Source organism: Nyctereutes procyonoides, unplaced genomic scaffold, assembly GCF_905146905.1.
Source record: "Nyctereutes procyonoides isolate TBG_1078 unplaced genomic scaffold, NYPRO_anot_genome, whole genome shotgun sequence".
Lineage (NCBI taxonomy): Eukaryota > Metazoa > Chordata > Mammalia > Carnivora > Canidae > Nyctereutes > Nyctereutes procyonoides.
The window spans coordinates 3,825,988-3,847,722 of NW_026575128.1; the positions used below are offsets into that span (position 1 = coordinate 3,825,988).

Genomic DNA, 21,735 nt, shown 5'->3' on the forward strand with positions numbered 1-21,735 from the left:
CAGGTCTCCAGGGTCATGCCCTGGGCCGAAGGCGGTTGGAGCCACCCGGGCTGCCCTCAGCTTCTAGGATTTGCAGATTCGAGAAATCATCAGGACATCCTGGGGGCTCCCCTTGGCTACAGCAGGGCCTCGGAAGTGGCGTATGCGGTATACACTGGATGTGAGGGAACAAAGTACTCAAATACTTGTATTTTTAGTCTAATCTTTTTAAATTTATATTTAAAAATTTTTTTTCTTATTAAGTAAAAATTCTGCACCCAACATGGGACTCGAACTCAAGACCTGGAGATCAAGAGTCGCAATGCTCCCCTGACTGAGGCAGCTAGGTGTCCCTTCAATGTCTATTTTTTGGTGTAAATGTTTACAAAGTACGTTAATATTACTGCAGTTGTACCTATAAGTAACTTATAGAAAATAATACTTAAATTGGGCTTTCGACTGAAAGTTTATTGTCCTTTAAAAGATGTGTTCTATGGGCAGCCCTGGTGGCTCAGCGGTTTAGCGCCGCCTTCAGCTCAGGGCGTGATTCTGGAGACCTGGGATCGAGTCCCTCGTCGGGCTCCCTGCATGGAGCCTGCTTCTCCCTATGTCTGTGTCTCTCATAAATAAGTAAATAAAATCTTTAAATAAAAAAAGATGTGTTCTCTGGGGCGCCTGGGTGGCTCAGTTAGTTAATCGTCTGCCTTCAGCTCAGGTCCGGATCCCGAGCCAGGCATTGGCCTTCCTACTCCGTGGGGGGCCTGCTTCTCCCTCTGCCTCCTGCCCTGCTTGTTGTTGCTCCCTCTGGCGCTCTCTCTGTCAAATAAATCTTAAAAAAAATAAAATAATGGGGCGGGGTGGGGGGGAAGGTGTGCTGTCAGAAACGTTTAGAGAAGTCAGGCCTTCCAAGCCTCATTGTCCAAAATCCTCTGCTTAATCTTCCACCCAAAAGTTTGCTGTTCCATTGTATTCTTGGAAAAGTCCTGCCAGCCAGTCTCTGATTTTTCCCCCCTTTCCCCTGGAGTGACATTGTTTCCACCCCATCAACATTTCTATGGTCAAATTCTTGCTCTGCTTCAGGACTTTTGCGTAATTTTTTCCCCAGAACGGGTGAACTGCCTCCAAGCCCTAGGATCACCCACCCTGGAGAGAATTCCTAAGATCCCACAACTTAACTGGTTTCTTTTAAACATTCTAATTCTCCCGCTGTTCCCTGCAGCCTGTCAGAAACCTCCCAACTGAGATCAGAGTTTCAATTCAGATAGAATTTCCTAAACACCTAATGCATGTCAAACAGAATACTGGAAGATTATGGAATTAGTAATTAATGGCCCTTGCCTGTAAAATAGGAGTAGCAAGATAATGATTGCCAACCTTTTCCACATCTTCCACTTTCTTGTTTAAATTGGTAATATCATCTTCCCAGTCATTCAGGCAGGAATGTTGTATTTTGCCTTTTCTTCATCTTTCATCCAATCTTTTTTTTTTAAGATTTAATTTATTCATGAGAGACACACAGAGAGAGGCAGAGACACAGGGAGAGGGAGAAGCAGGCTCCATGCAGGGAGCCCAACATGGGACTCAATCTCAGGACTCCAGGATCAGGCCCTGGACTGAAGGCGACACTAAACCAATGAGCCACCCAGGCTGCCCATCATCCAATCTTTTTTTTTTTTAATATTTTATTTATTTATTCATGAGAGACACAGAGAGACACAGAGAGGCAGAGTGAGAAGCAGGCTCCATGCAGGGAGCCTGACGTGGGACTCGGTCCCAGGTCTCCAGGATCAGGCCCTGGGCTGAAGGCGGCGCTAAACCGCTAAGCCACCGGGGCTGCCCCTCCAATCTTTTAATTACTGGCCAAGTTCTCTCAAATATCCCTTTAACAGGTTTCTAATTTATTTATTTTTTCTTTCTGCCTCCGCAGCTCCTCACTTCAACCTGTTTTTCACTGAGTAATGTTTCTAAAATACTGATTTAATTGTATCACTCCTCAGGTACCAGGCAGGATAGATCAGTACAAAGATGGGTGACTCAAATGTCTCCCAAGGCCAAACAGTTCACTATGAGGAAATAAAAACAAGCACCATAATAAATAGCAATTGGTATTTGGCCTCAGTTTGACTGATGGAAGGAGTGGTGTGGCATGTGACAAAGTACAGGGGGTATGCCCTGTCTGAAGGTGGCAGCAGCTATTCACCTCCATCCTACAGCTATGGAGATCAGGGCCCCCAAATCGTCAAATCTTCCAAGTTCTTCAAGAAAAGCCAGAAATCTTTTGTTATTGTTTAAATGTGAAACCTACCACTTTAAAAAAGCAGGGTAACTAATTTTTTTTTAACTGCTGGCCAAACAAAACCCACATTGGAAATGGATGTTGATGAGCCAGATTTTAAACTTTGGATAGAGGATGGAATCTGAAGGTAGGGAAAGCAATTTCCTTTGATGGCTTTTTATATCCAGCTTTCCTCCCTTCTTACTCTATTGCTGCCAGTTGCTTTTCTAAAACTCAAAACTGATCATTCAAAAATACACTTCCTGGGGCAGCCTGGGTGGCTCAGTGGTTTAGCGTCGCCTTCAGCCCAGGGCCTGATCCTGGAGCCCCGGGATCAAGTCCATGTCTGGCTCCCAGCAAGGAGCCTGCTTCTCTGTCTGCCTGTGTCTCTGCCTCTCTCTCTCTCATGAATAAGTAAATAAAATCTTAAAAAAAAAAAAAACACTTCCTAAAAAAGCAAACTAAAAGAACCCAAAACACTTCCTGAGCTCTTATGTGCCATGGCCCTTGTTGAGCTCTTGGGAGTAAGACACAAAAAGCCGGAGCAAGCGATTAAACAGAAAGATGAACAAAACAAGGGACAACACAAAGGAGTGGGTGATTCATACTGCTAGGGTTGTGTATCAGCGTTTTTAAGAAAAGGTTCAAATTCTTGGGTTTGGCATTCAAGACTCCTCATGATCTGATTTCTTCCCATTTCTAAATCTTTGGATATAATTGCTTACTCAGCCTCCATGTGTTCTCGGCCATCTAGAACTGCTCTTTCAGACTTTGTAGGAGCAGCTGCTTCTGCCTGGAATGGTCCCAACCTGCCCGCTGCCACCTTCCTACTGTCTCCCAGGCGGATACCTAATCCGTGCAGACCATTTATGGAGCGTTTTCTGGTGAAAGCTTCCCAAAATTCCTCAGGCATTTTCCTAGGCCTTTTTTTTTAACTGATTTTTTTTAAGATTTATTTATTTATTCATGATAGATATAGATATATATCTATATATATAAATAGAGAGAGGCAGAGACACAGGAGGAGGGAGAAGCAGGCTCCATGCACCGGGAGCCCGACGTGGGACTCCATCCCGTGACCCCAGGATCGCGCCCTGGGCCAAAGGCAGGCGCCAAACCGCTGAGCCATCCAGGCCTTTCTTGAAGCCCCGCAAGCCCTGTAGCCTTCTGTTATAGATGCTGTTAACTGTTGACACGCCGGCCCCCTCCACTTGACAGCGCAGACACCCCCGTATCCACACGGTGCACAAGGATGTCGGGGGCGGGTCCTCCTCTACTGCGAATCCTGGAAAACTGCAACTCCCAGAATTCCCACTCCAGAACTGAGTCTGCGCCGTTGCTATGGTGAGCAGGCGCTCCCGCTCTGACGTTTGCGCTTCACGTGACAAGTGACGTGCCCCCCGACCTTGGGCGGCGGTGGCCGTGGCCGCGGCCCTCTCACGCCCTTCGTTTCCCTAACCTTTGCCTTTCTGCGCGGATTCTCTGCCTCGGGGAAGTGTGGTGTTTACAAGGACCTGGAAGAACTTTATACGCAGAAGCGAGGCGGCGCTGCCACGCGGTGGCCGGGAAGCGAGGCGCGGAGACCGAGTGGACTGCGGCTGTGCGGCGGCAGAGCCCGGCCCCCGGGTCCCGCGCGGGGACGGCCCGGTGACCGCAGACTGCGGCCACAGGCCTCGCAGCGGACCCCGCCGGCCTCCCCACGCGGGACTTCCGTCCTTGACCTCCAGGGTGCCCTCCTCTTTACACACCTGACTCAGCTGTAACCTGAGAAAAGCCTTAACCCTTCGGACCCGTAGGCCCACCCAGATGGCTTCGCACAGGGGAGCTTCAGGCCTGCGTCTGCTGCCACTGCTGCAGACCTGAGCACACCTGTGGGTGGCCTGAGGGCCCTAACACATCCAGGGAAGACTCACCCCTCAGGCCTCCAGCTACAGGATGAATACCAAAAAAAGCCAGTAAGCAAAGTGATCCTAAAGTAATGGAGACTAAGGCCAAGGCACCTGGCTGGCTCCGTCGTGGAGCATGGGGGCCCTGAGTTCCAGCCCCATGTTGGATGTAGAGGACTGTAAAAAATAAACAAAAAAAAAAAAAGGCACCAATGCCAGGAATATACTGGAGACTACAGTGATCATTTTTTTTTTTTAAGGATTTTATTTATTCATGAGAATCCCAGAGAGGCAGAGACACAGGCAGAGGGAGAAGCAGGCTGGATCCTAGGACCCCAGGATCACGCCCTGGGTGAAGGCAGGGGCTAAACCGCTGAGCCACCCAGGGATCCCTACAGTGATCATTTAAAGAAGAATGTGCTGACTGGGGTGGAGATACCAAGTTGAAGATGCAGAAGGATCAGGAACTAAAGAAGCATAATTGAGGTGGGAAGGCTGTGCCTGCTTCACCGTGGCAGGGGTAACCTGATGTTGGTAAACATTCCATCCCTATTATTAACTCCCCTCGTTCTGACTTTAATAAGGCTTCCCAAGTGGTATGATTATATGACAAAAACACACTGTTAAAGCCAATGGGGTACGGTCCTGCACTCATAAATTAACACACTGGAGGGGCGCCTGGCTGGCTCAGTAGGGCATGGAACTCCATCTCAGGGTCATGAGGTCAGGCCCCACGTTGGGCACAGAACCTACCTAAAATTGAAAAAAATAACACCGTGAAGTCTGGTTTTATAGACCAATACAGCTGTATTAGTGAGTCAGCCTTTCTGAGAACAGGTCAGGTGATTAAACTACCTGCAGGGAATCTGCCAGGGCAGCTGTGTAGCCTTCCCCAGGAAACACCCTCATCTCTCTATCCAGATGCACAGAACACTTACCAGATCAAGTTTTTTCATATTTCTGCCCACAGACTGAGTTTTTCTAGGATAAGGAGTGCAGTTCTCTTAACCCTGGCTGCAGAGAGACAACCTGCAGAAGGTTAAAATTATCAAGTCTGAGGGCCACCTGCATGGCTCAGAGGGTGGGGCATCTGCCTTTGGTTCAGGTCATGATCCCCAGGTCCTGGGATCAAGCTCCCTGCTCAGTGGGGAGCCTGCTTCTCCCTCTCCCTGCCACTCACCCTGCTTGTGCTATTATAAATAAGTAAATAATCTAAAAAAATAAATAATTTGATCTGAGAGTTAAGGGAAAAGAGTTTCAGGTAGTGCACTGACGGGACAAAGGGAGTAACCACATAATTCATTTAGTTACTCATTTAAGAGGCAAGAATAGAGGGGGGCCTGGCTTTCTCAGTGGACGGATCATGGACTCTTCAGCTGAGGGTTGTGAGTTTGAGCCCCACGTTAGGTGTAGAGACTTTAAAGTTTTATTTTAAAGATTTTACTTATTCATGAGAGACATGCAGAGAGAGGCAAAAACATAGGCAGAGGGTAGGCAAGCTCCCCGCGGGGAGCCTGATGTGGGACACAATCCCAGGACCCCCGGGGATCACGCCCTGAGGCAAAGGTAGACAGACACTCAACCACTGAACCACCCAGGTAGGCGTCCTATGTTTTTTTTTTTTTAATCTTAAAAAAAAATAGAGAATAGCTCAAGGTGCTACTAATTGCTCAGTATAGTGGAAGAGTGATGTAGACACATAAATGCGTTATATAAAAGGAACTGCGTAAGAGTATGCCTCAGAAAGATCTTCCTTACAGTCCAATTTAGGCATCTAGTTACTCTCATTACCATTTTATTTTCTTTAAACACCTTTAAATCTTGGATTAACTTGTTTTGCTAGATTGCCTGTCTTGCCTCATAAGAATGGAAGTATACGAGCAAGAACTTTGTCCAGCTCAGTGATACACTGCTAGTGTTCAGAACAGTACTTGGCAAACAGTAGGTGCTCAATTAATATGTATCAGACGAACAGGTAACTCTTACCTGTTAGGGAGCAGGGAGAGCAAGGGAGGACAAGAGCCACTTGAGCAGACAGTTGTCAAGTGAGAAGAGCTTTAATTCCACGCAGAGGAACAGCAAGAGCACCATTAAAAATGACACAGAGTTGGCGGTGAGGACAGTTTGAGGAAAATCTCTCAGTAATTCATTCAAGAACTAACCAGTGCTTTTAAGAGCAGGTAAAGAGAATCTATGCAAATAAAACTCAGCAGCAGCAGCGGAACTGGGCTAGATTAGTTAAGTGAAGAGCAAAGACAAGCCAAAACAAAAAGGATCTTTCAAAGTGTGTCTGTGTGAAGAGGGAAAAGAGACCAGAGATCCTTCAAGCATCTTCTTAGCCAGGCAAAGCCAGAGCCATGTTTAATCATCCTTCCCAACGTACAGGCCTTGGTTATCTCTGATGAGACAAAAGAGAGGCTCTTTAACTGGTCAATCTGTTCTATGGTGTGGTATTTCCTTCTCTTGTATTTACCCCTGAATTCGTTTCCCCAAAACTCTCCAGATTCCCACAGATTAATAGCTAAATGCCTAGTAGCCAAAACCCTTCATTATCTAGCCTCTGCTACCTAGCTTCAGGCTCTTTCCCAGGATCTACAAGATTTCCTACTCTGGCTAAACAAGAATGTCCTCCCTACACACCACCATGACTTTCCACCTCCCTGCCTTTGCTCATTTCAAGCCCCAATTCCTTTTTTTTTTTTTTTTTTTTAAAGATTTTTGAGAGAAAGCGAGCATGAGCAGGGGAAAGGGCTGAGGGAGGGAGATACAGACTCCCTGCTGAGCAGGGTTCCCAACTCAGGGCTCCATCCCACAACCCTGGGATCATGACCTGAGCAGAAGGCACTTACCCCGCCGAGCCACCCAGATGTCTCGCCAATTCCTACTTTTGCCTGAACCTTATTCATCCTTTTGAAACTTTGCTCCAACTCTGCCTCCCCAAATGAAAACTTCCTGGAACACCACTAAGTACCATCTGTTCCTTAGACCATTATCTGTACCATTCACACAACCACTCAGCAACTTTTACCTCACCTGTTTGTATTCCTCACTAGACTCAGCCCCCATCTCAGGGGTCAAGATCCCAATGCCTAAGTATATTTATGTATGTTAGTTCCAAGTCAGGTACTGAGGGTGTAAGACAGACTAGGGCTACTTACAAAATTTGTCAGGCTAGGGACGCTTGGGTGGCTCAGTTGGTTAAGCCTCTGACTCTTGATTCCAGCCTGGTTCATGATCTCAGGGTCATGAGATCCAGCCCTGTGTTGTGCTCCATGCTGCTTGGGGAGTCGGCTAGAGCTTGTCTCCCTTTGCCCGCCACCCCCGCTCTCTCTAAAATAATAAATCTTTAAAAAATAAAACAAGCTTGTCAGGCTTTAAAAACTCAAATACCTGCCCTACACAATAAAGAACTCAGAAGACACCAGTAACATTTGCCGAATGATTGGGAAAATACTCAAATCCAATATAAACGTCTTTCCCTACTTGTCTCCCACTAACATGAAGGCATGTTGGGTACCAAGCCAGGTTAAGCATCTTCACCAAAGCTCTCATGAGACCAAAAACACATAGGATTTGAACTTCTAGAAATAGAGCATGAGGAAGTGTGGATCAGCCTATTACTAAGGTCAACTAAAAAGCAGTTGAAAAATTTTCTTAAAAGCATAAAAAGGATAAGGAATTACTGAGCCAAAGTTTGAGAACCCAGAGAACCTCAAACTGAAAGCTGCATTGTTAAGGCATTTATTTGCCAGTCTGGAAGTCCCTGGATGCCTGCAGTGCATTTTCCAGAAGTCTCACAGACTGAGCGGGACAAAAATCAAAGGCCAGCTGAAGGTGGAAACCCCCATCACAAACTCTTTAAGCTGAGATTCCGAAGTATTACACTTTCAAGATAAGAGTGAAACACAAGTAAACCAGTTTTCACATGGACCTGGTTGTGTGCCATCTAGATCTAGAGTACCTCCAGCCTTCAATTTGAGCTAAGGTGTAGTAGCATCTCCAGCACAGGAAACCAGAATTCTAAGGGTAGATGCCTCATCCTTGTCCTGTTTATTCCTACAATTGCTCAAATATAGTATCCAGCTCACAGTAACCTGGCACATAAAGAGACAAGACACTATAAGCAACAATCAGTAGAGACCCAGACTTCAGGTGCTTAAATTTTAGGCAAATTTAGGTAATCTTCATAATGAAGTGCTGTTTCAAGGTATCATTTGGGGTAAGTAGGTAGAGATTTTTCCGTAAACTTGCTTCTTCCTTAAGGTATCAAAATTATTCAAGGTCCAGTTTAACTGTAGCTGTGGACTATAGCACCTCTGAAGCCATTTTCAAGGAAATAATCACCCCAGCAGCAAGCACTGAAGTCACTGTTCCTTAAAGAGTAATACTTAACAAACGATCTTCAAAAAACAAAAAACAAAACAAAAAAATCCGATCTAATAACATAAAATTCTTAACACCCACTTTTTTATCTAAAATTTCAAAATTAAATATGCCAAAAATAAAACTCATATTAACCACTCCCTCCTCCCCCTGCCCAAGCATGTTTCCTGTCCCCATCCTTGGGAATCCTTGCTTTGAAAACTTCATTGGCTTTTTCTGTAAGATACTCACTTTGACAATCAGTTTTCATTTCTAAGCACAGGATTTTTTTTTTTTTAATCATGCCACAACCTGAGGTGTAACTCCCCCAGAAATGACAAATTAAAGGTACTTGTCCACCAATCCATGATGCACCAAGTTTGCCTGTGAGTTTTTCAAATGTGTATCAATGCTACAGTGCCAGGGGCTCACAAACTTTTGTGCGAAGGGCCAGAGTTATCTTCAATTCCGTGGCCCATACTACCTGTTTCTAGAGCTGCAGACTGTGAAAGCAGCCACAGATGCAAACAGGTGTGGCAGTGTTTGAATATAACTTTATTTACAAAACCAGGCCTTAGTTTGCTGACCCCTGCTAGGGTGAATAACAAAATACAGATTCACTGAAAGGCATTACTGAATTCATCGGTCATTCATCTTTTATTGTTTTCTTAGTCAAACACTTGAAAAGTACAAATTCTAATTAGAGGATGTGAGATTCTGATGTTAACAAAGGGTTATTCAGACTGGAAAGTTGAGAATTGCTGCTGCAGAATGTTTGGCTTTCAGATCTAATGAAGACCACTGTAAAGAAACCCCCACTATGTAACAGTGTCAAATGCATATCTCGTGTCCCAGGCTGTGCTTTCTTTACATGGGCTATTGAACTTAATCTCGCATTTGAAAACAAAACCCAGTGATGTACATACAATTAACCCTCATTTTACAGACAAGAAAACTATGGCTCACAAGTTTCAGTAGCTTGGCAAGGCTCACGTAGCAAACTAAACTCTAGGGCTACACACATCCAAAGGAACTACTACGCAGCCAACCCAACCTCCCTGGCAGGCAGAGAAGATTCACCACGTGTGAGAGGTTGGCTCAAATTCTTGTATTCCCTGATGTTCTTCTCCTTGGGGAGCTCTTAACAATTATCTGCCTCAGGAACTTCATCTACTTCTGACCTAAGCTTGAACACCCACTCCTTTCATTCTCCTTAAGATTTTACCAAAAGATGATAACAAACAAATATTATTGAAACAAAAAAACTTTAACTAGGTCAGTAGATGTGGCTATTCTAAGACCCCAGGTCCTGGCCTATCCTTATAGGTCTCTGTAGATTGACTTCTTCCCTGGGCATTGACCTACCTCCATGGGACAAAGACACTTCCCTACCCCGGGAACGCCCCTAAATTCAAGCTCTAGGAATCAAGGTCCAGGGAAAAACTCCTTTTGCTAGTCTAAGGCCTACATTACAGGTCCCTATTTTCTGTCCTAAGAACGGTCTCTTCTCTAGATAAAACACTAAACAAACATCTCTAGTCCCTTTTGAGGAGATTCCAAAACCCAGCCACCGGCAGTGTGTCTTACTTTATGGCCCCAAAGGGCAACCATACATATCGTAATAGCCTAACACCACCAGGTGCAGTGAGAGTGTTTATTATTTTCCTTATAGAAACCTACTCTACCTCCCAGCCAGAAGCCATTTAGTAGGAATGGGGCTGACACTTGCCCCACATCACACGGATTCTATTCTGTAACAAGATGTCAGTACAGCAGCATTGCCCATTCTTGATCCATCCTTCAGGACTCATGATGGCCCCCACAGCTGCCCTTCCCTTGTTTTGGTGTGCCTATCTCACTCTAAGGCCACTCCCATGACAGCCACTGCTATGCTCCTCCTTCCAGGAACAAGGAACTACCCTGGAAAAAGAAGAGATGAAACAATCTGCCCTTCAAATATGAAGTAAAATAATTCTTTAATTATTTAAAGATCACTGATGGGCTTTTTAAAGTCTATAAATCTTAAGTGTAATGTTTTGCTAGGAAATGGTTATAGCAGCCTCACATAAATTATTTGAATAAATAAACATTATCACAGTATTAAGAAGGCAAGGTAAACAAATAGCTTAAGTATTTTATTTGTTTGCAACTAAGCTTGTTAACACTATATAATGAAAATGTACAAAGAATAATGTTGCAGTTTTTGGTTAGATTTAAGTCAAAGACATTCATTAATAAGGAATCTTCGAATATGAATATTCCAAAATTTCTCTAAGCCATCTGATCAGAACTGTCTCTGAATATTACCTTACTTTGGAAGGTACTGGCATACATTTGAATTAAACTCAGAATTTTTCAAAATAAGCCCTAATTAATAAAACTATTCTATATTCAAACTAAAACAATTTTAATAGAACTTTCCTTTCCAGAAACAATAATAAAGGAAACAAGGCATTTTGTAAAATGTGGTCCTGAACAAGTCACAGTAAAAAATAAATGTATACTTAAACTTCCACCTCCTCAAAACAGAGGCTACTTTCTGTTCCACAGCCTTGGAAACAAGGTGAAGAACAGTCTGTAAGCAACTTTGGGCAGGGGGTTGCCAAAACAAAGCTCAAGCAGTTGAACATGGTCACTTTTTAAAAAAGAATTTGGGGGAGCCTGACCAAAGGATCCAAATTCTGTTTTTAATAACCGATACAAAGGCGAAGTGGCTCCTCACAAGTAGCAGTGCCACCAGGGGCTGGCCCCGCCCCTTGCTCACCTATGTTGTGCTCCCAAGCAAACCCTGATGCTCCTGCTCCAGGGCAGACTTTTTCTTTTTAGAGGTTCAGTGTCCAGGGAGCTGTCTGTGTGAATGAGGTGAGCACAGACTCCACGTGGGTATTTTAAGGCTTGGAGTCAAAGTATTTTTCAACACGGCTAGGCAGTCCATGTGTCAAACGGCCCGTCTCCAGTTTGTCCTAATTCCTCACCACGCATTTGTAGACCTAGGACCACAGACCTTTGCTATGTCATCATAATCACATCTAATGTCCATCCTAACTTATGATTCATATTCTGTGCCTGGAAACAGTCCCTGTATTTAACAATAATACCTACACATAAAACAATCCACCGTTACAACTTATATGGTCACAAAACATTAATGATCTTCTGTAGACCAAGCGAATGTTTTTAACCATAATTGTCGTGCATCAAATTCACAGCCAGAATCCCCAAGATCAAAAAAATTTGCACAATACAAATAATAACTTAAAATACACACACACACATATACACACACTCTCACACACACTTCTTACAGAACTGTGCTTGGGGAAACTCCATTTGTTGAGTGCCACTGAGGGCATATTTTACTAAACTGCTGCTCCAGGTATTTTTGTTTGGAAAATCTATCACAGTAGGGCACAGCTGTTTATTGGATGAGCAGAAAAGAAAGATATGCTTGTGGCAACCAGAAAGTTTTAAGGTCTTTCAAGTTGTATAAAATGGACCTGCAGAAACGTTTAAGTGTTCTCAGGATGCAAAGTTGGAGCTGAAATGTGATATCAAACCAGTTGCAAAAAGTGTACAGCAGCCATCTCTTGAGGTCAAACCTGGTACCCAGATATGCAAGAAAGCTTCAGGACACGTCTATAAATTAAGAAAAAAAAAATAAGAGTTCACTAAAAATACAGTGCCATGCTTTTTAAAAATATTAACCAATGGGAAATGTGATAAATGTGGAGAATGTAAGTCAACACTTAAAATGTCTTAGGTTTCTCAGAATTTAAGAAACTTGACTCCGCTTCAGTTTAGATAAACAGCTATTTATTATTTTATGCTTTAAGTAACTGGTAGTTCCAAGATGTCTAGAATTAAGAAATCTGACCACACACTTGATAACCTACCCTAAGGAATTAACTTTCGTAAATAATTGAAACTACTTTCCTGGAGGAAAAGCCATGTAACAAACTGGTACTGCAGTCAAACTATTTAGGTTTCAGTCCTGGCTGAACCACTAGCTTTATGAGCTGGACAAATTATTTAACCTCCTTAAGCACTATCCTTACCTGTAAAATGGATCCAACGATACTTCCTCCCTCATAGGGTTATTATAGATTAAATAAATTTCATGAGGATTTAAAAGGCTTAGCACGATGCTGGGCATGCTTTTTTTTTTTTTTTTTTAATGTTAGCTATTACTAACATTACTTCACAGGGGTTTTTTGCTCTCAGGAGACAAAGTATTCAGTGTCAACATCTTGCTCTTGGAAGTTGGAAAATTCAAAGAAAAACTTGGCAATACTTACAGCTTGTTGGCCTTGTCCCATATCGTCGCATAATCTGATCATGTGTGAATTTCACAAAAGATTCATATTGTTCTGTAAGGGGAAAGACAGTATATACTATCCCCAGAATTCTCCCCTGGTCTTTCAAGAATCAAGTGTCAGGATCACATCTAGTTTTCCAGTTTAAATGATCCACTCTCAGACCCTCCTTATAACAGCCGCTCTGAGATCTGTTACTTCCTCTTAGATCCCAGAGCCAAATCCCTGGCTCCCAAATTGGTCACTGATCATCTATAATATTATATTCTCCTAATCTCGCCCTGCTGTTATTTCATCCCCTACTAAGGGTTGACTTGCTCAGTACTGCAAGCCAACAAATTTTAGGAACTCTATAGGAGCTTGAAGATCTTTTCTGCATTGCTATCCTTGCTATAAATCTCAACAGACACACAGAGTAAAAGAAGTGGGATGGCTAGAAAGTGGAGAAAATTTCATATTCCCTAATTATAAACAGTTCCACAGAACTAACTTCTAAAGGGAAACTCAGTACAAAAGATATAAGGTAGTCTGACATCCATGAACAGAGAAGTGACTTGGAACCAAGAGAACAACTTTGGGGTGGAGCCAGGATAGAGGAAATGGTATACTGGAGCTTCTTGTTTTAATACACACTATTAGTATATTAAAGAATCAAAGAAGTTTGACTATAAAGAAACCCATTTAACTGTTGTTAAACCAATAGTTCTCAATTTATTTTTTTTTTTCAGATTTTATTTATTCATGAGAGAGACACAGAGAGAGAGAGAGAGGGGCAGAGACACAGGCAGAGGGAGAAGCAGGCTCCACGCAGAGAGCCTGATGTGGGACTCGATCCAGGGTCTCCAGGATCACGCCCCGGGCTGCAGGCAGCGCTAAACCGCTGCACCACCAGGGCTGCCCATAGTTCTCAATTTAGAACAGACTTTCTATCAATTTGAGGAATCATGTGGTATGGATCACCAGATTAGAAAATAATACTGTTGCAGGAAGTTGTTGCCTAAAACCCCTCTCTCTGATCACAACATTGTCTACTTTCACTAAATGGGTACTACTTTCTATCCCTGTCCAGGTCTCTTCCTTTCACAAAAGGCTCTACTTGTGTCAACTCCCTTTGTTCCAACCTGAGCTATGCTTTCCAAACTAATGATCTCCAAATCACAGAATGCTGGACTTTGTACATCCAAAAAGTGACTACCATCAGGAAGCCTGATCATGTTGAATATACTCGTTAGCCCAAATTAACTGCTCACTGCCTTCATTCATATGGAAAAGTCTCAGAAGAAAAGCTTGGTTTATCTGGTTTCAGAAATGTAAATGAAAAGTCCTTCCATATAACCTATAAATAAAATGTTTAGAATCACCAGAGAGTAACTTACTATTCACAACTCATTAAACCTTCTTGCACGAAGTCCTCCTCTTTTTCTAAGTCACCATCTGACTGAACCTTATTATCTACCAAACCCTATTATCAATGGCACAGCCATTTTGCCTCAGCCTACCTGCTAGTTTGGTATTGAGGATTTGCTCATACTCCTCCCGAATTTTATCTTCATAGTCTTTTAAGAGACGCTCACATATTATTCCAACTTGTCGGAGGGTAAAGGTGGGCTGGTCCTTCTTCATCCAGGAGGAACCTGGCCAAAAGACAAATCTAATTGTTTGTTTGTTTGTTTTTTAAAGATTTTAAGTAATCTCTACACCCAATGTGGGACTCAAACTCACAACCCCGAGATTAAGAATCACATGTTTCTACCTACTGAGCCAACCACACACCCCAAGACAAATTCAGATTAAATAATACATTATAGTTCTAAGGTTCAGAGTTAATAACTTTATGCAAACAGTCCTAGGATACAAAAACTGCTCAGAAAAACAGCATTTTTCACAACTCTACAAGGAATATTTCACAAAATTCTCTGAACTTCTGCCATTAATTTTACAAAGTCAGGCCAAAAGGTAAACTGAGAAGTAGAAACAATGTGTATCCAGGTGTGCTAGCTGAACTGCATACAGAAAAACAGTTCTGATGCCATAACAATGTGAGCCCATACTCAATAGTCATTTGGTAAAGAACAAGAACAAAAAGTAAATAAAACCTCTATTCGGGATTAGAGAAAGTAGATTTAGAGAATTACCCAAATCCTTGGTGATTATATAAACCTATGTTTAACTGAGGTGCATCATAATTATCTGTAGAATTCAAAAAACATGATACACATTCTGATTTAATTCTAGGTTAGGGCCTGGCCATCTTTTCTTCTTCTTTTTTTCTTTAAAGAGTTTTAGTTATTCATGAGAGACACAGAGAGAGAGGTAGAGGGAGAAGCAGGGTCCCTGCGGGGAGCCGGATGTGGGACTCATCCCAGGTTCTGGGATCACGCCCTGAGCCAAAGGCTGATGCTCAACCACTGAGCCACCCAGGCGTCCCAAAACAAAATTTCTTTAAAAATGAACTTGACCAAAAGTTCTACCCAATCATCATTTTTTTTTTTAATTTATGATAGTCACACAGAGAGAGAGAGAGAGGCAGAGACACAGGCAGAGGGAGAAGCAGGCTCCATGCACTGGGAGCCCGACGTGGGATTCGATCCTGGGTCTCCAGGATCACGCCCTGGGCCAAAGGCAGGCGCAAAACCGCTGCGCCACCCAGGAATCCCTACCCAGTCATCATTGTATTATTTCTTTGTACCCGTATCATATTCTATTACTTCAAAATTCTAATACTAAAATCTCAAAAGAATATTAAGGAGAAAAAAAAAAGAATATTAAGGAGAGACTCGTTAACTATTACCACTAAAAGGTCTATCACTGATGAACACACAAGAACAATTAAAGGGTGCAATTCCGGGGATCCCTGGGTGGCGCAGCGGTTTGGCGCCTGCCTTTGGCCCAGGGCGTGATCCTGGAGACCCGGGATCGAATCCCATGTCCGGCTCTCGGTGCATGGAGTCTGCTTCTCCCTCTGCCTGTGTCTCTGCCTCTCTCTCTCTCTCTCTCTATGACTATCATAAATTAATAAAAAAAAATAAAATAAAGGGTGCTATTCCTAGAGCCAAGACCTTTGAGTCAAAAAATTTTTTAATTATTTGAGGTGAAATTCATATAAAATGAATCATTTTAAAGTGAACAATTCAGTATAATTTAGTATACTCACAATTTCGTACCACCACATTTATCTAATTTCAAAATACTTCCACCACTCCAAAGTAACACCCCTTACTATTTAGCAGTTTTCCCCCATTCTCTTCTCTCCCTAGCTCCTGGCCAACACAATCTGTGTTCTGTAAGGCAATAATTTTTAATCAAGATAATTTTTAACTCTCAGAACTATTAAAAAGTAGAATATTTTGTGAGGAAATAAAGTTCTTTACTGATAAAGGACAGAGTTCTCCACAAATGGAGATGTTTGTGCACTGGCCTCTTGACTATTTGCAGGGATATGGCAGGCAAGACTGGTGGCTGAACTATGTGACCATGAAGATTCTCTCCAACCCTGAGATTCTATTTTTGAGCACATCCTCTCTGACCACCTGTCAATGTTACACAGCACTGCTGTCACAAATGTGTGCAATGATGGAACTGTCCCATAGCTGTGCTAATACAAGAACTACATGTGGCTACCAACACTTGAAATTTGGCTACTGCATCCAAGAAACTAAATGTTAAATTTTATTAAATTTTAATTAAATAGCCACATGTGGCTAATCTAATGGCTAAGATATTAGTTACAGAGGGTACTTCTATACTGGGTGCATGGAAGCCAAATCAAAGCAACCTAAGGTTTTTCCCAATTTCATGACTCTATGGTTCCAAAAGTATTTATGAATAGTAATACAATGCGTATATTTTACCTATTTTATTACTTTATATGAAATCCATTCTGGATTAGGAAACCATCATTTTAAGAACCATTCAGAAACCTTTTCAAATTTTTATTTAAATTCCAGTTAGGTAACGTACAGTATAATATTAGTTTCAAGCATAGAATTTAGTGACTCATCACTTACACACAACACCCAGGGTTCTACACAACAAGTGTACCATTTAGAAACTCTTAAATGGTTGGTCTGTCCACACTAATGCTTGCTTACCTGGAGAACTAGGTGCTGTGAGTGCTGAGGAATGAGGCTGACTTTCTGAAGTACAAGCTTCACTCTGATTAAGAACAACTTCTAAATGTCTCCACCTCTGATAACGACTATATTCTTGTTTTATGTTCTGAAAGATTTGTTCTAATAAAAAAAGAAACACATTTGAGCATTCACTTTGTGTCATGTCGTCAAACTTCTTGTCCCATCCCCCATGTTATTAATATTAGCAAGAAAAATGCTTACACTGAGTAAAGCACTCCTCCTATAAACCCCAGTGTGCCCTTACTACTATTTCAACAATACATGAAAGAGCAGCTATTTTAGCATAAACCCTCCAGATAATTCCCCTTGCTTGTTTTGCTGTGACAATCCTAAAGCAAACTGCGTATCTGGTCTTCATTAGCACAATTTACAGCAAAAAACAAAAAACACATCCTTCACCTAATAGGAAGCTATTTTTGATCTATGTTAAGCTGCACAATTGCACAAACTAGTATATTGAGGTAATTTTCTGACCACCCGAGGCTTTCTAAAAATAATGGTCTTGTCCCATTTGGAACTCAAGATCTTTAGGGTAGAGGACAGCAGAAATCACGATATGGTCACCTCCTGGACACTGACCATGGGGAGACTGGAGATTTATTTCCTGGAACTGATGATCAGGGCATAGAAAAGAACTTTCTGATCCTGCCGAGAGGCTATACTTGATAGGACTCAGATTACTTCTCTGAGTCAAAGTAATCATAAACCAAATTTGCTAACGCTATTGAAGGGAGTCCAGGACACACAAATTCACTCTCAAGTACATTCCTAGAGACAACACAGAGTCTGAAAGGATGTGGTTTTCAAGGTTTTCATTTTTGTGGTATAATATGTATCCACTTTCCAGATAATAAAGCCTCCTTTATCAAAAACAAAACCCAGAAAATCGTATCGCCACCCCACTCACATTATTTTAATGTATACTTTGCCATAGCATAAATATCTTTTTTTTTTTAATGGCTTTAACTGTAAATAATGCCATTTTGCTTCCTCCTATGACCTTGGAAAGTCATTCAGGATCTTTAGCCTACTTCTTCAATAAAAATATTAAGGTTTTTTGTTTGTTTGTTTATGATAGAGGGAAAGAGAGAGAGAGAGGCAGAGACACAGGCGGAGGGAGAAGCAGGCTCCATCCCGGAAGCCTGACGTGGGACTCGATCCCGGGACTCCAAGATCGCACCCTGGGCCAAAGGCAGGTGCTAAACCACTGAGCCACCCAGGGATCCCCTAAAAATGTTAAGTTTTGAAAACAAGGGACAGTACATACAGCCCAGGAATCGACACAAACTCAAAAGTATCTCCACACATAACTAAATCTAATACTCAGCCTAAACACACCAACAATGTAGGATTAGCAAAGCCTTTCCTTAAAAATGCTAGGAAGTTCATATTTTAAGATCCCCGAATTTATGAAGTCTGTGCTTCATCTTTAAAATGTAGTATTCTCCAAGCATCAACTTGCCAGATTCAATACAAGGATGTCAGGAACTGCAAAGACTTGAAACAAGAAAGGACAAGTATGAGGACAATGCTCATGAGAACAGAAGGTCTTTGATAAACCTCTAACTGCCTCCTGTATGGTGAAGTGAACAAATGGAAAGATAGAACTTTAAGGCTAGTTAAAGGACCAGCAAGCCCAAGAATCTAAATATGGCATGCTCAGGAGAAAAATAAGGAAGTAGATTTGATTTCTCTCTCCAAGAAGGCCACTTACCAAAAAAAAAAAAAAAAAAAAAAAAGAAGCAGCAGCAGCGCAAATTTCTTTTTAACAGCAGATGATTACTTGGGATTGTACTTCTGGGTTATATCAGACTAAGCCTATCCTCAAAATTCTACAATGGTCCCTAGCTGTTACACACCAAAATCCAAGCTCTTCAACATGGCATTCCATGCCTTCCAAGTTTTGGCCCTAAATTGTTTCCAGTTCTACCTCCCACTACAGCCCAGTTATATTACTTTATCCTTCGTTAATTTTGTGGGTTTTTGGGCCTTTGCTCAAGCAGTTTTCCTCTGCTTAAAATGTAGCTGTCAACCAAGAAAGTAGTTTGCATGATCTATGCAAAAAATAAAATTTAAGATTAAGATTAAAAAAACAGCAATTCCCATTTCTGCACTCCACAATACTGAGGGTTCCAAATACATTCAGCCATCATTTATTACACATTTGCTGTAATGTGAACTACAACAGAATTAGTCTACAGGGTAGTCCTAAACAAACAAAACATATGCATAAAGTCCATCAAGATAGATAGGACAAGTATTAACTCTATTTTGCAGAAGAGATCCAGAAAGATTATTATGACTATCCTTGGAATCTGTAGGAACAGAAGAAAAATTATCGTTTCAAGTGGGTATTTTTGTTCCCTGCTTCTCTTTTCTTTTTTCTAGGTAGGCTCTGTGCTTAGTGTGGAGCCCAACGTGGGGCTTGAACCCAGGACCATGGGATCAAGACCTGGATGCTTAACCGACTGGGCCACCTCAGTGCCCCTGACCCCTGCTTTTCAAGGGCTCTTTACAAAAAAAAAAAAAAAACAAAAACAAAAACAAAACTCTGCAAACATTATCTCATTCAGTACATAAGGCTTTGCACATCAAGTGGTGGTCGGGGAATTTAAAGTAGAACAGAGTTCCTTGTGAGGAAGGGTTAAGTCAGGTAATGGATGGGAGACTTGCTTAGAAATGACTGTATTTGGATTAGCAAATACAAGGGGAAAACATCATGATGGAAGAAGGCAAGGATAACAAGCACACCCAGGTGGATCTGGAGAAAAAAAGAGCAGCAAAAGCATAGCTGGGGGGAAAAAATGTGCAAAAGACTAAAGTAAGACATATGGTCATAGCCGATAAATCCTTTGAAGGCCAGGATAAAAGAAGAAGTGAACATGACAAAGATTCAGTGTCTGGGGGAGCTTGGCTGGCAACTGCAGGAATCTCCCTGGGAGAGGAGGAGGGCCAGAAACCTGCATTATGGATATGCAGAGGAAAAAAGGAGAATAAACCCCAAAGACACAGGTAACTGGAAAATGGTTGAGGAAAGAACGATTTCGAGGCAATCCTCAGGCTGAAGCAATAGAAAAACACAAAGAAATGTAACAACTTGGCAGAGGTCCCTTTTTGAGGACCCTCCCCCATTTCCAGAAGCCCTTTAAAACCCGCCACCTATGAACACTGCGGCACTTTCCCCCTCCGTTCCTGCACAATGGTGGTGGTGGTGGTGGGGGGAGTTCCGCCTTAACTTTGCAGTCACACTAGCTCTCCCCTTTCCTCGACCAACGTGTGTGAGCCTTCTTGAAAGCGTCCCTGCGACCGAGAGCTGAATTCCTGCTTCCGGAATGTGTGCGTCTGTTGGAAGGATTCTCAAATACATTCTGGCTAACGACCTGCCCGTTCCGAGCCATATATGGTGCCAAGACAATAGCCATACAATAAAAAAAGAGAACGCCAGCCAGCCCCTTGGAAGTAGATTGAGAGGGGACTTCTGCGACGCCTGCGGTCCCTGGAGACTCGGGGAAATCGGGTCTCGCGGCCGCGCCGCCGAACGGCGATCGGCGATGGGCGCGCGCTCAGGCCCCTTCCCAGGACGCCGCCGCCGCCAGCCCCCACCCTGCAGGCCGGGTTCGTGAGTAGAATCCCATTTTGCACGGCCCACTGGGTCTGCCGGGCGGCCCCGTGCAGGCCCCGGCCGCGGAGGCAGCAGGGGCCCCGAGCGCCCAGGGGTGCTCCCAGCTCGCCCTCGCTGCCCGCCCCGCGGGTCTCCACAGCTCCGGGAAGACGGAAAACCGACACTGGGCCGCCCCCCCACGCCCCCGGATGTCTCCCATTCCCGGAAGCGACCAGGCCCGGCGCACCCCAGTTCCCGTTTCTCGGCGCTAGAGAAGGGGTCGGTGGGTGAAGGAGCCCGGCGCCCAGAGCCGCCCCACCCCCACCCACCCCACCCCCACCCCCATGCCCGTGCCTGGCTTCCTGCCAAGCCCGCAGCGCAGGTTACCCGGGGTCGGAAGGCGCCGCTCGCTGCCGGGCGGGGCGGGCTGCGGCAGAGCCGGCGGCGGGGGCTGCGTCTGGAGCAGCGGCGGCGGCTCGGCGTCCGGGGGCCTGAGGCCCGGTGTGGGGCCGGGCAGGGGGGCGCAGCGCCGCCGCTTCGGGGAACCGGGGCTCAGCAGCGCCGCCTCGAACTCCATGGGCCGCTTCAACGTCGCCCCGCACGCCATGCCGCCGCCGGGCCGGGGACCGGGAGCAGACGCGGAGGCAGCCGCGGCCCAACCTCCGGCTCCTCAGCAGGGCTCGCGAGCCAAGCCGGCTCCAATGGCGCCGCCAGCACCCGGCAGCCGCGCTGGCCCCGCCCCCTGTGACGTCACGGGACCCGACCACCGCCCGGCGGAGGGGGAGAAGCCGGAAGAGGCCTGCGCTGGGCAGCCCGGCAGCCGCGCTCCGGCCCGCGGTGCCTCCCCCACCCCCGCTGAGGAATTGGAACGGTCTGGGCGGAGAGCTCGGTCGCCAAGCAACCGCGGGAAGGCCCCCACCCCCGCCTCCGCCCCTCCCGGGGTCCCATCCTCCCCCACCCCCGCCGCCCCGCGTGCCCCCTGCTCCTCGTGCCGCCGCGCCGGGGTGGCCCCCGCGTGCCTTGCACCTGCGCGGCAGGGGCGTGGGGGAGGGGGCGCCCCGAGAGGCCCGGCTGGCGAGGGCGCGGGCGCGGGCGCGGGGGTCGTGGCTTGGGGTCCGTTAAGGCTCCTTCTATCTAGGCCGCTCTCGTCCCCGAGGTGGAAGAGAGGGGCGTTCCTGAAGGTCTT

The 21,735-nt window shown here is 44.5% G+C and overlaps 1 protein-coding gene across 1 annotated transcript; it reads right to left on the reverse strand.

Moving 5' to 3' along the window:
* Positions 1–10,616: 10,616 nt before the first annotated feature.
* Positions 10,617–21,272, reverse strand: AKIRIN1 (akirin 1). The gene is made up of 5 exons (XM_055342021.1): positions 20,937–21,272; positions 16,907–17,047; positions 14,315–14,449; positions 12,798–12,869; positions 10,617–12,138 (listed from the first exon to the last, which is right to left on the reverse strand). Exons 1-5 carry the CDS (start codon positions 21,154–21,156, stop codon positions 12,128–12,130), a joined length of 579 nt encoding a protein of 192 aa, XP_055197996.1. The 5' UTR covers positions 21,157–21,272; the 3' UTR covers positions 10,617–12,127.
* Positions 21,273–21,735: the final 463 nt, after the last annotated feature.